Source organism: Bufo gargarizans, chromosome 6 (assembly GCF_014858855.1).
Source record: "Bufo gargarizans isolate SCDJY-AF-19 chromosome 6, ASM1485885v1, whole genome shotgun sequence".
NCBI lineage: Eukaryota > Metazoa > Chordata > Amphibia > Anura > Bufonidae > Bufo > Bufo gargarizans.
The window spans coordinates 354,959,236-354,974,882 of NC_058085.1; the positions used below are offsets into that span (position 1 = coordinate 354,959,236).

Here is a 15,647-nt window from a genome sequence, read left to right on the forward strand (position 1 = left end):
AATAAACCAGTAAAAGTGATGTTTTCCCCAAAGTCCATTAAGCAGCCTAGCTGCACTTGTATGTTCCTGGACAAGTTTCTCGTTGGGGTGCACCGTAAATATTGCACAATACTATTTGTAATCCAAAGGGAAATGTCTGTCTCTTGTAACTTTAATCCTTACTCCAGCTCCCAGGATATAACACCCTATGAGCAGCCAGTGAGATAGGAAGGTGTCAGCGAATGAGTCCCTGAGTGCTATGCATTTGCTTGTAGCCTGTGCACCGCAATGTAAGATGCACTTACAGTTCCTTGGGCAGGTTCTTGGTTCTTTATCTTATTTCCTGGTCCACTCCAGAACTGGATCCTACAGACACGACACTCCTGGGGTCATCGCTGCAAACCTCCCCTTCGTGCTGTCGCCAGTCTCCAACGTGAGCCGGTCCATTCCCTTCCAGATTCTGCAGAGAAGATCTCTTCTGGTTTCCAGCAGCACCAAGCACAGCCTCCTTCTGCTCACTTCCTGCTTCCACAGGCACCTCCCCCCCTTACACAGGGAGAGTGTGATGCAATAAGTCATTTGCTAAGTGCAGTGTCAAAACTGCATATTCAGTTTGCTATCACACTTGTAAAAGTCCAAAACAGCCCATAAATTAGCTATTTTCCAACTTTACAAACTAAATAGATTATAGTATTCCTCTGATAGGCAGCTGCAATGTAGACTTTTATCATCTTGTCCTTTTCTGCCATCTACTGACCAAAGTGAGACTTTGCAGTAATTATACAATTCACAACATAGCAGAGTAATACATCCTTACATATTTCCTGAAGCAAACTAGGCTGAGATGTTAGTGGTGTCCTTTGATGTACTATTGGCTGGTTTCAGTATCACCTGTCAGAATTATGAATGTAGCTCTGGGAAATGATACATTTAGTAGAAAACAAGAAAACTACTCCCAGCGTTCTTCTATGTAATATCTGGACTTTTTTTTTTTTTTTTTTGCGGCTCGCATACGGAACCATTCATTTAAATGGAGCTGCAAAGGAAAAAAAAAATTACTCAGTGGGCATTCCGTATCCGTTTGTCCACAAGTCCATCCCGCAAAAAAGTCTATTTTTGCTAATCCTTGTTTTGCGGACCACAAAATACATACGGTCATGTGCATGAGCCCTTTCTCTGCCCATGGGAGGTCCTGGCCGCGCCTATCATCTACTGTATGGAGCTCCCAGTGCATCGGTTCGGCCGTGGATAATTGGACATTCCTGAGGCCTGCACAGTCATTATGAGAACGCTCCGGCTTGTAAAGGGATCAGTTCCAATAATAACATTACAGTTGGGAATTGCCAATAACAGTGTTTCCTAATACATTTAAAGGAGAAGCCAACAATTTGCTGTAATACAACAATCAAGGGTTTCTTATATTTTTCATTTGTTTATGCTCTTGCAACACAATATTACACCAACCACGACTGGATTATATATATATATAATTAGGATACGTAGTAATTTCCTGTTATACAGTTATTATTAAAGTTATATCTTCTGCTGTCTTCAGATAATTACTAAAGTGGGCTTCATATTCTCTGTTCTTGTCCAGCGGATCCATAATAAACACTATATTAGTAATTTACGATTCATTTGATTTTCTAATTAAGGCTACTATCTGCATTTTCCTCTTCGGTATTGAGATCCATCATAGGATCTCAAAACTGGAGGAAAACGCTTCAGTTTTGTCCCTATTCATTGTCAATGGGGACAAAACTGAGCAGAACCGAGTGCACCAGAATGCAGATCCATTTTTTTCAGACACGAAAAAACGGATTCAGCGCCCATTGACTTACAGTGGATTTAGTGCCGGATCCATCTTGTTCATTTGGGAGATAATATAACCGGATCCATTCTGAATGGATGCAGACGGTTCTATTATATACCAGATGCGTTTTTGCTGATTTCCTGATGGATCCAGCAAAAAAGCAGATGTGAAAGTGACTTTATTCTTCGCATGCTGCTGCCGTTCTGCCATTGGGACGCCTCTGCCTTGCTGATTAGTGATGAGCGGCAGGTGCCATATTCGATTTTGACGAAATTCGCAAATATTCGATAGAAAATTTGTTTATATTCGTCGAAATCGAATATTCGTCATTATTCTTGTTTTCGCGATTAATATGCGATTTAAATAATCGAATTTCGATTTTAACTTAAAGGGGTATTCCCATCTTCATGATCAGGTTTCAAATGTTTACACTGATCCCATACTTCATTTTTCTAAATTGCTTCTATTATTTATAATGCACCCATTTAGCTAAATTGCCTTCCCACCGATCCATTGTTTACACTTGGCAACCCATAGATACGGCCACCGCTCCAGGGCCGCATCTATGTGCCGCGCTTGCGCAGACCGCACTTACTTTTCACCCAGGCAGCCGATCATTCCCACGAGAGCGCGCACGTCTGCTACAGAGCCACGCATGCGCTCCCCATCTTTCTTCAGGGCAGAGAATTGAGGAAAATTAGCGGAGGAGCAGGGGCTTTGTGATCTATTGGCAGCTCCCAGCGCAGCCCTGATGTCCTCTGTGAGTGGTGAAGAGATCGGGGGTGCGCTCCTGTTTATAACTATGAACTTTGTATCGGGTGAGGGCAGCTGGCAGCTGAGCCGGAGAGGCGGGGGAGGGTAGTGCAGAGAGGAGATCCCGGGGAGAGAATCGTGCTGCTGCCGCTGCTGCCTCAGTCCAGGATTTTGACCCTGAAACACAGGTGTCACTGGCAAACAATCATGATAATGGGCAGGAGAGGCTGTGAGTAATGGACTGTTTATATTTATAAGACCTCCGTACAGATAGCGAACTCAGTCAATGCAGCAAGAACCCCCCCCCCATAAGGATTATAAAAGTGCAGTTTAACCCCTTAAAGGGTTTCTACCACCTCATTTGGACCTGCTAGTGTCTGCTCTACCTAACCATGCTATTCTAAGACCTCTGTATTGCGCCCCGCTCGTCCGTCAAGCCCGCCCATCTCCTTTAGATTGCCAGCCTCCATCTCATTCATTCGCCGAATTCTTGCGCCTGCGTCTGTATTCAGCTCAGGCGCAGTGACTGTCTGAACGCTCCCTGCGCCGACATCTCCACTGCGCCGATTACGTCCGAGTGCTCCGAGGAACAGACGGCGCAGACGCAGTGGAGATGCCGGCGCAGGGAGCATTCAGACAGTCACTGCGCCTGCACTGAATACAGACGCACACGGCGCAGGCGCGAGAATTTGGCGAATGAATGAGATGGAGGCTGGCAATCTAAAGGAGATGGGCAGGCTTGACGGACGAGCGGGGCAGAATACAGGGTGAGTAGACGGAGCCTCTAGGTGCTGAAAAGACACCCCCATAGCACCCAGAGGCTCAATTGCATAGCAATAAAAATAGTTTTTTTTGTGTAACGGCTGCACACAAAGGTCTTAGAATAGCATGGTTAGGTAGAGCAGACATAGGTCCAAATGAGGTGGTAGAAACCCTTTAACCGCCGACACGCCAGGGAAGACTAGAACCAGTAATAATTAATCGGGCCAAACAGTGCGGCTATAGGCTGAACACTGTGTATAGGGGAGGCCGCAGGATCCTCGCCGTGGGATCCAACTACAGATTAGGGGATTGCATTCTTGGCAGAGCAGTCCTGCCGGCCATTTACAGAATACAGGCTGCCCTAAACAGCACTCGCTAGACAGTGAAGGGCGCAATGATGCCACCCGGTTCTGTGCTGGTATTATTCCTGCGTGTAAAGGGGCCACTCTGATAGTAATGTTCTATGAGGCAACTACTCAGAAACAGGTTTTTTAAATTTTTTATTTGGGTTGGGGGGGGAGGCATTTTTATAACTTTTGGTGCGTTTTTTTGAGTCCATGCCATTTTTTTCAAGCCTTTTCCCATAAACTTTCCTACTGGAATAAAATGACTAAAATAAAAGTATAAAAAAAAATGTGAACAAAAACTGCGGCAACAATAAGCGGCTGTTCAGCCACAGTACTAATGGTAAAGGAAATAGAGCTTGGACATAATATCGCTATCATAACTACTGCTCTGCACGCAGCCAAATCGGCAGAGTGAGACAAAAATTTGCATAGAAAGATAGCCTAATCCCTAATTAAATAAATAAAAATACATACAGTACAAATATATATTACGCATATGGTGTTACTTTACTTTATGAATAAAAATGAATAATTTATATACATGTATATGTGCGTGTATATAAATATATATTATAATTATTATTATTTATATATAATATAACTTGTAATATATTTTTATATTTGTAAAAAATGCATTGCTAGTTATCAATAATATCAGTATTTACATTTCTATGCAGTCATGCATTGCGATTGGTAGTGGAACTATGTATATACACAATATACTGCTGCACTGGATATAAATATACCATAAAAAACTTCTGGGGACTTAAGCTTATATTAGCAAATGTATATCAAATGAACTTTACTGAGGCTCTGAATAAGGTTGCACCCCATCCCCCCTCCCCCTACAGGCTGTCTGTGAATTAGATCGCACGCTATCTCTCTACACACTGATGCCCTGCCCTCCCATTCACTGAAAGCAGGTAGACAAAAGGGACTCCCTGTTTGGGGGAAGGGGGGTATTGTCTGCAGGCTGAAAGTGCAGGTTATTTTCTGGCTGGAGACCCTTTCACTGCGCTTCTGGTGGAGTACGTGTTTATTAACTAAAATCAGGACAATAGCTAAAATAATGACCAGCAATAAAAAATAGCAATACATATAAATAAGTGATAGATCCAGGAGCATACACAAACAAATAAATTAATATCCTATAAATACTGTAGGTCCTTCACTAACTGCCTGCTGTCTCTGTTATATGGCAAATTCCATTAAAAGATCGAAGCGCTGACATTGATAGTTACTTACCAACTACTGACACCTTGTCTATACTGCAACAAATTGCTGTGAACTTTGATACATATATATAGAGTTGAGCGAACACCTGGATGTTCGGGTTCGAGAAGTTCGGCCGAACATCCCGGAAATGTTCGGGTTCGGGATCCGAACCCGATCCGAACTTCGTCCCGAACCCGAACCCCATTGAAGTCAATGGGGACCCGAACTTTTCGGCACTAAAAAGGCTGTAAAACAGCCCAGGAAAGAGCTAGAGGGCTGCAAAAGGCAGCAACATGTAGGTAAATCCCCTGCAAACAAATGTGGATAGGGAAATGAATTAAAATAAAAATTAAATAAATAAAAATTAACCAAAATCAATTGGAGAGAGGTTCCATAGCAGAGAATCTGGCTTCCCGTCACCCACCACTGGAACAGTCCATTCTCAGATATTTAGGCCCCGGCACCCAGGCAGAGGAGAGAGGTCCCGTAACAGAGAATCTGTCTTCATGTCAGCAGAGAATTAGTCTGCATGTCATAGCAGAGAATGAGGCTTCACGTCAGCCACCACTGCAACAGTCCATTGGCATATATTTAGGCCCAGCACACACACAGGCAGAGGAGAGAGGTCCCGTAACAGAGAATCTGGCTTCATGTCAGCAGAGAATCAGTCTGCATGTCATAGCAGAGAATCAGGCTTCACGTCAGCCACCACTGCAACAGTCCATTGTCATAAATTTAGGCCCAGCACCCAGGCAGAGGAGAGAGGTCCCGTAACAGAGAATCTGGCTTCATGTCAGCAGAGAATCAGTCTTCATATCATAGCAGAGAATCAGGCTTCACGTCACCCACCACTGTAAGAGTCAATTTTCATAAATTTAGGCCCAGAACCCAGGTAGAGGAGAAAGGTCCCGTAACAGACAATCTGGCTTCATGACAGCAGAGAATCAGTCTGCATGTCATAGCAGAGAATCAGGCTTCACGTCAGCCACCACTGCAACAGTCCATTGTCATAAATTTAGGCCCAGCACCCAGGCAGAGGAGAGAGGTCCCGTAAAAGAGGATCTGGCTTCATGTCAGCAGAGAATCAGTCTGCATGTCATAGCAGAGAATCAGGCTTCACGTCAGCCACCACTGCAACAGTCCATTGTCATAAATTTAGGCCCAGCACCCAGGCAGAGGAGAGAGGTCCCGTAAAAGAGGATCTGGCTTCATGTCAGCAGAGAATCAGTCTGCATGTCATAGCAGAGAATCAGGCTTCACGTCAGCCACCACTGCAACAGTCCATTGTCATAAATTTAGGCCCAGCACCCAGGCAGAGGAGAGAGGTCCCGTAACAGAGGATCTGGCTTCATGTCAGCAGAGAATCAGTCTGCATGTCATAGCAGAGAATCAGGCTTCACGTCAGCCACCACTGCAACAGTCCATTGTCATAAATTTAGGCCCAGCACCCAGGCAGAGGAGAGAGGTCCCGTAACAGACAATCTGGCTTCATGTCAGCAGAGAATTAGTCTGCATGTCATAGCAGAGAATCAGGCTTCATGTCAGCCACCACTGCAACAGTCCATTGGCATATATTTAGGCCTAGCACACAGGCAGAGGAGAGGTTCATTCAACTTTGGGTAGCATCGCAATATAATGGTAAAATGAAAATAAAAATAGGATTGAATGAGGAAGTGCCCTGGAGTCCAATAATATATGGTTATGGGGAGGTAGTTAATGTCTAATCTGGACAAGGGACGGACAGGTCCTGTGGGATCCATGCCTGGTTCATTTTTATGAACGTCAGCTTGTCCACATTGGCTGTAGACAGGCGGCTGCGTTTGTCTGTAATGACGCCCCCTGCCGTGCTGAATACACGTTCAGACAAAACGCTGGCTGCCGGGCAGGCCAGCACCTCCAAGGCATAAAAGGCTAGCTCTGGCCACGTGGACAATTTAGAGACCCAGAAGTTGAATGGGGCCGAACCATCAGTCAGTACGTGGAGGGGTGTGCACACGTACTGTTCCACCATGTTAGTGAAATGTTGCCTCCTGCTAACACGTTGCGTATCAGGTGGTGGTGCAGTTAGCTGTGGCGTGTTGACAAAAGTTTTCCACATCTCTGCCATGCTAACCCTGCCCTCAGAGGAGCTGGCCGTGACACAGCTGCCTTGGCGACCTCTTGCTCCTCCTCTGCCTTGGCCTTGGGCTTCCACTTGTTCCCCTGTGACATTTGGGAATGCTCTCAGTAGCGCGTCTACCAACGTGCGCTTGTACTCGCGCATCTTCCTATCACGCTCCAGTGCAGGAAGTAAGGTGGGCACATTGTCTTTGTAGCGTGGATCCAGCAGGGTGGCAACCCAGTAGTCCGCACAGGTTAAAATGTGGGCAACTCTGCTGTCGTTGCGCAGGCACTGCAGCATGTAGTCGCTCATGTGTGCCAGGCTGCCCAGGGGTAAGGACAAGCTGTCCTCTGTGGGAGGCGTATCGTCATCGTCCTGCCTTTCCCCCCAGCCACGCACCAGTGATGGACCCGAGCTGCGTTGGGTGCCACCCCGCTGTGACCATGCTTCATCCTCATCCTCCTCCACCTCCTCCTCATCCTCGTCCTCCTCGTCCTCCAGTAGTGGGCCCTGGCTGGCCACATTTGTACCTGGCCTCTGCTGTTGCAAAAAACCTCCCTCTGAGTCACTTCGAAGAGACTGGCCTGAAAGTGCTAAAAATGACCCCTCTTCCTCATCCTCCTCCTCCTCCTCCTGGGCCACCTCCTGTTCCATCATCGCCCTAAGTGTTTTCTCAAGGAGACATAGAAGTGGTATTGTAACGCTGATAACTGTGTCATCGCCACTGGCCATGTTGGTGGAGTACTCGAAACAGCGCAACAGGGCACACAGGTCTCGCATGGAGGCCCAGTCATTGGTGGTGAAGTGGTGCTGTTCTGTAGTGCGACTGACCCGTGCGTGCTGCAGCTGAAACTCCACTATGGCCTGCTGCTGCTCGCACAGTCTGTCCAGCATGTGCAAGGTGGAGTTCCACCTGGTGGGCACGTCGCATATGAGGCGGTGAGCGGGAAGGCCGAAGTTACGCTGTAGCGCAGACAGGCGAGCAGCGGCAGGATGTGAACGCCGGAAGCGCGAACAGACGGCCCGCACTTTATGCAGCAGCTCTGACATGTCGGGGTAGTTGTGAATGAACTTCTGCACCACCAAATTCAGCACATGCGCCAAGCAAGGGATGTGCGTCAAATTGGCTAGTCCCAGAGCTGCAACGAGATTTCGCCCATTATCACACACCACCAGGCCGGGCTTGAGGCTCACCGGCAGCAACCACTCGTCGGTCTGTTGTTCAATACCCCGCCACAACTCCTGTGCGGTGTGGGGCCTGTCCCCCAAACATATGAGTTTCAGAATGGCCTGCTGACGTTTACCCCGGGCTGTGCTGAAGTTGGTGGTGAAGGTGTGTGGCTGACTGGATGAGCAGGTGGAAGAAGAGGAGGAGGAAGCCGAGAAGGAGGAGGTGGCAACAGGAGGCAAAGAATGTTGCCCTGCGATCCTTGGCGGCGGCAGGACGTGCGCCAAACAGCTCTCCGCCTGGGGCCCAGCTGCCACTACATTTACCCAGTGTGCAGTTAGGGAGATATAGCGTCCCTGGCCGTGCTTACTGGTCCACGTATCTGTGGTTAGGTGGACCTTGCTACAGATGGCGTTGCGCAGTGCACACTTGATTTTATCGGATACTTGGTTGTGCAGGGAAGGCACGGCTCTCTTGGAGAAGTAGTGCCGGCTGGGAACAACATACTGTGGGACAGCAAGCGACATGAGCTGTTTGAAGCTGTCTGTGTCCACCAGCCTAAATGACAGCATTTCATAGGCCAGTAGTTTAGAAATGCTGGCATTCAGGGCCAGGGATCGAGGGTGGCTAGGTGGGAATTTACGCTTTCTATCAAATGTTTGTGAGATGGAGAGCTGAACGCTGGCGTGTGACATGGTTGAGACGCTTGGTGACGGAGGTGGTGGTGGTGGTGTTGGTGGTACATCCCCTGTTTGCTGGGCGGCAGGTGCCAACGTTCCTCCAGAGGCGGAGGAAGAGGCCGAGGCGGCAGCAGCAGAATAGGCCGAGGCGGCAGCAGCAGAAGAGGTAGCAGGGGGAGCCTGAGTGACTTCCTTGGTTTTAAGGTGTTTACTCCACTGCAGTTCATGCTTTGCATGCAGGTGCCTGGTCATGCAGGTTGTGCTCAGGTTCAGAACGTTAATGCCTCGCTTCAGGCTCTGATGGCACAGCGTGCAAACCACTCGGGTCTTGTCGTCAGCACATTGTTTGAAGAAGTGCCATGCCAGGGAACTCCTTGAAGCTGCCTTTGGGGTGCTCGGTCCCAGATGGCGGCGGTCAGTAGCAGGCGGAGTCTCTTGGCGGCGGGTGTTCTGCTTTTGCCCACTGCTCCCTCTTTTGCTACGCTGTTGGCTCGGTCTCACCACTGCCTCTTCCTCCGAACTGTGAAAGTCAGTGGCACGACCTTCATTCCATGTGGGGTCTAGGACCTCATCGTCCCCTGCATCGTCTTCCACCCAGTCTTGATCCCTGACCTCCTGTTCAGTCTGCACACTGCAGAAAGACGCAGCAGTTGGCACCTGTGTTTCGTCATCATCAGAGACATACTGAGGTGGTATTCCCATGTCCTCATCATCAGGAAACATAAGTGGTTGTGCGTCAGTGCATTCTATGTCTTTCACCGCTGGGGAAGGGCTAGGTGGATGCCCTTGGGAAACCCTGCCAGCGGAGTCTTCAAACAGCATAAGAGACTGCTGCATAACTTGAGGCTGAGACAGTTTCCCTGGTATGCATGGGGGTGATGTGACAGACTGATGGGGTTGGTTTTCAGGCGCCATCTGTGCGCTTTCTGCAGAAGACTGGGTGGGAGATAATGTGAACGTGCTGGATCCACTGTCGGCCACCCAATTGACTAATGCCTGTACCTGCTCAGGCCTTACCATCCTTAGAACGGCATTGGGCCCCACCATATATCGCTGTAAATTCTGGCGGCTACTGGGACCTGAGGTAGTTGGTACACTAGGACGTGTGGATGTGGCAGAACGGCCACGTCCTCTCCCAGCACCAGAGGGTCCACTAACACCACCACGACCATGTCCACGTCCGCGTCCCTTACTAGATGTTTTTCTCATTGTTATGGTTCACCACAACAACAAATATATTATTTGGCCCAATGTATTGTATTCAAATTCAGCGGGATATAAATTTGAGGCCTAGTATTTAGGCGCTGGGTGACCGGTATGGATTTAGTGACAGAATTAGACTTGGAAATGCACAGAAGCGTGTGTGTGAAGTTATTCTGAATGACCCAATGTGCACCTTGAATATTATATACCCTTTTTGGGATAGATTTCAAATAGCTCTGATATAGCAGGAACCACTAAATTATGAAATTGCTAAATTGGGAATTGTACTTCAACCCAGAACAAAAAATGTGCTTTGACGGACACTAAATATCTTGCCCAGCAACAACAGTACAGCGGTGGGTAACGAGAGATTTAGAGGGATTTAAATTTGAGGCCTAGTATTTAGGCGCTGGGTCACCGGTATGGATTTAGTGACAGAATTAGACTTGGAAATGCACAGAAGCGTGTGTGTGAAGTTATTCTGAATGACCCTATGTGCACCTTCAATATTATATACCCTTTTAGGGATAGATTTCAAATAGCTCTGATATAGCAGAAACCACTAAATTATGAAATTGCTAAATTGGGAATTGTACTTCAACCCAGAACAAAAAATGTGCTTTGACGGACACTAAATATCTTGCCCAGCAACAACAGTACAGCGGTGGGTAACGAGAGATTTAGAGGGATTTAAATTTGAGGCCTAGTATTTAGGCGCTGGGTCACCGGTATGGATTTAGTGACAGAATTAGACTTGGAAATGCACAGAAGCGTGTGTGTGAAGTTATTCTGAATGACCCTATGTGCACCTTCAATATTATATACCCTTTTAGGGATAGATTTCAAATAGCTCTGATATAGCAGAAACCACTAAATTATGAAATTGCTAAATTGGGAATTGTACTTCAACCCAGAACAAAAAATGTGCTTTGACGGACACTAAATATCTTGCCCAGCAACAACAGTACAGCGGTGGGTAACGAGAGATTTAGAGGGATTTAAATTTGAGGCCTAGTATTTAGGCGCTGGGTCACCGGTATGGATTTAGTGACAGAATTAGACTTGGAAATGCACAGAAGCGTGTGTGTGAAGTTATTCTGAATGACCCAATGTGCACCTTCAATATTATATACCCTTTTAGGGATAGATTTCAAATAGCTCTGATATAGCAGAAACCACTAAATTATGAAATTGCTAAATTGGGAATTGTACTTCAACCCAGAACAAAAAATGTGCTTTGACGGACACTAAATATCTTGCCCAGCAACAACAGTACAGCGGTAACGAGAGATTTAGCGGGATATAAATTTGAGGCCTAGTATTTAGGCGCTGGGTCACCGGTATGGATTTAGTGACAGAATTAGACTTGGAAATGCACAGAAGCGTGTGTGTGAAGTTATTCTGAATGACCCTATGTGCACCTTCAATATTATATACCCTTTTAGGGATAGATTTCAAATAGCTCTGATATAGCAGAAACCACTAAATTATGAAATTGCTAAATTGGGAATTGTACTTCAACCCAGAACAAAAAATGTGCTTTGACGGACACTAAATATCTTGCCCAGCAACAACAGTACAGCGGTGGGTAACGAGAGATTTAGAGGGATTTAAATTTGAGGCCTAGTATTTAGGCGCTGGGTCACCGGTATGGATTTAGTGACAGAATTAGACTTGGAAATGCACAGAAGCGTGTGTGTGAAGTTATTCTGAATGACCCTATGTGCACCTTCAATATTATATACCCTTTTAGGGATAGATTTCAAATAGCTCTGATATAGCAGAAACCACTAAATTATGAAATTGCTAAATTGGGAATTGTACTTCAACCCAGAACAAAAAATGTGCTTTGACGGACACTAAATATCTTGCCCAGCAACAACAGTACAGCGGTGGGTAACGAGAGATTTAGAGGGATTTAAATTTGAGGCCTAGTATTTAGGCGCTGGGTCACCGGTATGGATTTAGTGACAGAATTAGACTTGGAAATGCACAGAAGCGTGTGTGTGAAGTTATTCTGAATGACCCTATGTGCACCTTCAATATTATATACCCTTTTAGGGATAGATTTCAAATAGCTCTGATATAGCAGAAACCACTAAATTATGAAATTGCTAAATTGGGAATTGTACTTCAACCCAGAACAAAAAATGTGCTTTGACGGACACTAAATATCTTGCCCAGCAACAACAGTACAGCGGTGGGTAACGAGAGATTTAGAGGGATTTAAATTTGAGGCCTAGTATTTAGGCGCTGGGTCACCGGTATGGATTTAGTGACAGAATTAGACTTGGAAATGCACAGAAGCGTGTGTGTGAAGTTATTCTGAATGACCCTATGTGCACCTTCAATATTATATACCCTTTTAGGGATAGATTTCAAATAGCTCTGATATAGCAGAAACCACTAAATTATGAAATTGCTAAATTGGGAATTGTACTTCAACCCAGAACAAAAAATGTGCTTTGACGGACACTAAATATCTTGCCCAGCAACAACAGTACAGCGGTGGGTAACGAGAGATTTAGAGGGATTTAAATTTGAGGCCTAGTATTTAGGCGCTGGGTCACCGGTATGGATTTAGTGACAGAATTAGACTTGGAAATGCACAGAAGCGTGTGTGTGAAGTTATTCTGAATGACCCTATGTGCACCTTCAATATTATATACCCTTTTAGGGATAGATTTCAAATAGCTCTGATATAGCAGAAACCACTAAATTATGAAATTGCTAAATTGGGAATTGTACTTCAACCCAGAACAAAAAATGTGCTTTGACGGACACTAAATATCTTGCCCAGCAACAACAGTACAGCGGTGGGTAACGAGAGATTTAGAGGGATTTAAATTTGAGGCCTAGTATTTAGGCGCTGGGTCACCGGTATGGATTTCGTGACAGAATTAGACTTGGAAATGCACAGAAGCGTGTGTGTGAAGTTATTCTGAATGACCCTATGTGCACCTTCAATATTATATACCCTTTTAGGGATAGATTTCAAATAGCTCTGATATAGCAGAAACCACTAAATTATGAAATTGCTAAATTGGGAATTGTACTTCAACCCAGAACAAAAAATGTGCTTTGACGGACACTAAATATCTTGCCCAGCAACAACAGTACAGCGGTAACGAGAGATTTAGAGGGATTTAAATTTGAGGCCTAGTATTTAGGCGCTGGGTGACAGGTATGGGTTTAGTGACAGAATTAGACTTGGAAATACACAGTAGCGGGTGTGTGTGAAGTTATTCTGAATGACCCTATGTGCACCTTCAATATTATATACCCTTTTAGGGATAGATTTCAAATAGCTCTGATATAGCAGAAACCACTAAATTATGAAATTGCTAAATTGGGAATTGTACTTCAACCCAGAACAAAAAATGTGCTTTGACGGACACTAAATATCTTGCCCAGCAACAACAGTACAGCGGTGGGTAACGAGAGATTTAGAGGGATTTAAATTTGAGGCCTAGTATTTAGGCGCTGGGTCACCGGTATGGATTTAGTGACAGAATTAGACTTGGAAATGCACAGAAGCGTGTGTGTGAAGTTATTCTGAATGACCCAATGTGTACCTTCAATATTATATACCCTTTTAGGGATAGATTTCAAATAGCTCTGATATAGCAGAAACCACTAAATTATGAAATTGCTAAATTGGGAATTGTACTTCAACCCAGAACAAAAAATGTGCTTTGACGGACACTAAATATCTTGCCCAGCAACAACAGTACAGCGGTAACGAGAGATTTAGAGGGATTTAAATTTGAGGCCTAGTATTTAGGCGCTGGGTGACAGGTATGGGTTTAGTGACAGAATTAGACTTGGAAATACACAGTAGCGGGTGTGTGTGAAGTTATTCTGAATGACCCAATGTGCACCTTCAATATTATATACCCTTTTTGGGATAGATTTCAAATAGCTCTGATATAGCAGGAACCACTAAATTATGAAATTGCTAAATTGGGAATTGTATTTCAACCCAGAACAAGAAATGTGCTTGAACGGACACTAAATAACTCGCCCAGCTACAGCACTAGGGACAGATTTAGCTGGATATAAATTTGAGGCCTAGTATTTAGGCGCTGGGTGACCGGTATGGATTTAGTGACAGAATTAGACTGGGATATGGCCAAAAAATAAACAGACTATTGCTGGTTAAATGCACTTGGTGTGACAGCTTCACCCTGATGTAGGCTTTAGCCAAAAAACAACCACACCATTGAGGGTTAAATGCACTTGGTGACAGGCGCAGCTTGCCCCTGATTTTGTATATGGCCAAAAAATGAACAGACTATTGCTGGTTAAATGCACTTGGTGTGACAGCTTCACCCTGATGTAGGCTTTAGCCAAAAAACAACCACACCATTGAGGGTTAAATGCACTTGGTGACAGGCGCAGCTTGCCCCTGATTTTGTATATGGCCAAAAAATGAACAGACTATTGCTGGTTAAATGCACTTGGTGTCACAGCTTCACCCTGATGTAGGCTTTAGCCAAAAAACAACCACACCATTGAGGGTTAAATGCACTTGGTGACAGGCGCAGCTTGCCCCTGATTTTGTATATGGCCAAAAAATGAACAGACTATTGCTGGTTAAATGCACTTGGTGTGACAGCTTCACCCTGATGTAGGCTTTAGCCAAAAAACAACCACACCATTGAGGGTTAAATGCACTTGGTCGCAGCTTGTGCTGGCGCACCACAAGACACAAAATGGCCGCCGATCACCCCAGAAAAATGAGACTGACAAACGGTCTGTGCAGCCTAAAAACAGTGAGCAATTGAGGATCAGCAGCTCAATGATCCACAGCTGCAGATCGATCAGTTAATCAAGTCCTTTGGAGGAGTTAATCTGCCTAATCTCGCCCTACTGTCGCAGCCGCAACCTCTCCCTACGCTAATCAGAGCAGAGTGACGGGCGGCGCTATGTGACTCCAGCTTAAATAGAGGCTGGGTCACATGGTGCTCTGGCCAATCACAGCCATGCCAATAGTAGGCATGGCTGTGATGGCCTCTTGGGGCAAGTAGTATGACGCTTGTTGATTGGCTGCTTTGCAGCCTTTCAAAAAGCGCCAAGAAAGCGTCACAAAAGCGCCAAGAAAGCGACGAACACCGAACCCGAACCCGGACTTTTACGAAAATGTCCGGGTTCGGGTCCGTGTCACGGACACCCCAAAATTCGGTACGAACCCGAACTATACAGTTCGAGTTCGCTCATCCCTACATATATACATATATATATATTCTCTATTCTCCTATTCTATGCTGCTACAATTATATTAGAATATGGAAGTGTCTTATTCCCCTCTGTGAATTGGAACACTATCTAACTCTGCTACATAAACTATGATATTTATGGGATATTAATTTATTTGTTTGTGTATGCTCCTGGATCTATCACTATTTTAAATGTATTGCTATTTTTTATTCATTGCTATGTTTTATTGCTGGTCATTATTTTAGCTGCTATATTGATTTATTATATGTAAATATATTTTATATATTTATATTATATATACATTTACATATAGTATAATTAGTGTAATATTGTATAATTATTTTTTTAATACAGAGGTTATCTATATATGTCCATTATACTGTACAATACATTATATCTAAATCAC

General features: G+C 45.1%; 1 protein-coding gene across 2 annotated transcripts in view; it reads left to right on the top strand.

The window, feature by feature from the left end:
- Window positions 1–15,647, top strand: part of ADGRA1 (adhesion G protein-coupled receptor A1) — a 961,549-nt gene that overhangs the window by 203,138 nt on the left and 742,764 nt on the right. The window contains exon 1 of one of the 2 annotated variants that reach the window (XM_044298089.1): window positions 2,667–2,774. The exons of the other annotated variant lie outside the window; for it this stretch is intronic. Coding sequence (XP_044154024.1) covers window positions 2,753–2,774 — 22 coding nt within the window. The 5' untranslated portion in view covers window positions 2,667–2,752. Of the gene's footprint in view, window positions 1–2,666; window positions 2,775–15,647 lie in introns of those variants that run through there. 2 annotated transcript variants of the gene reach the window in all.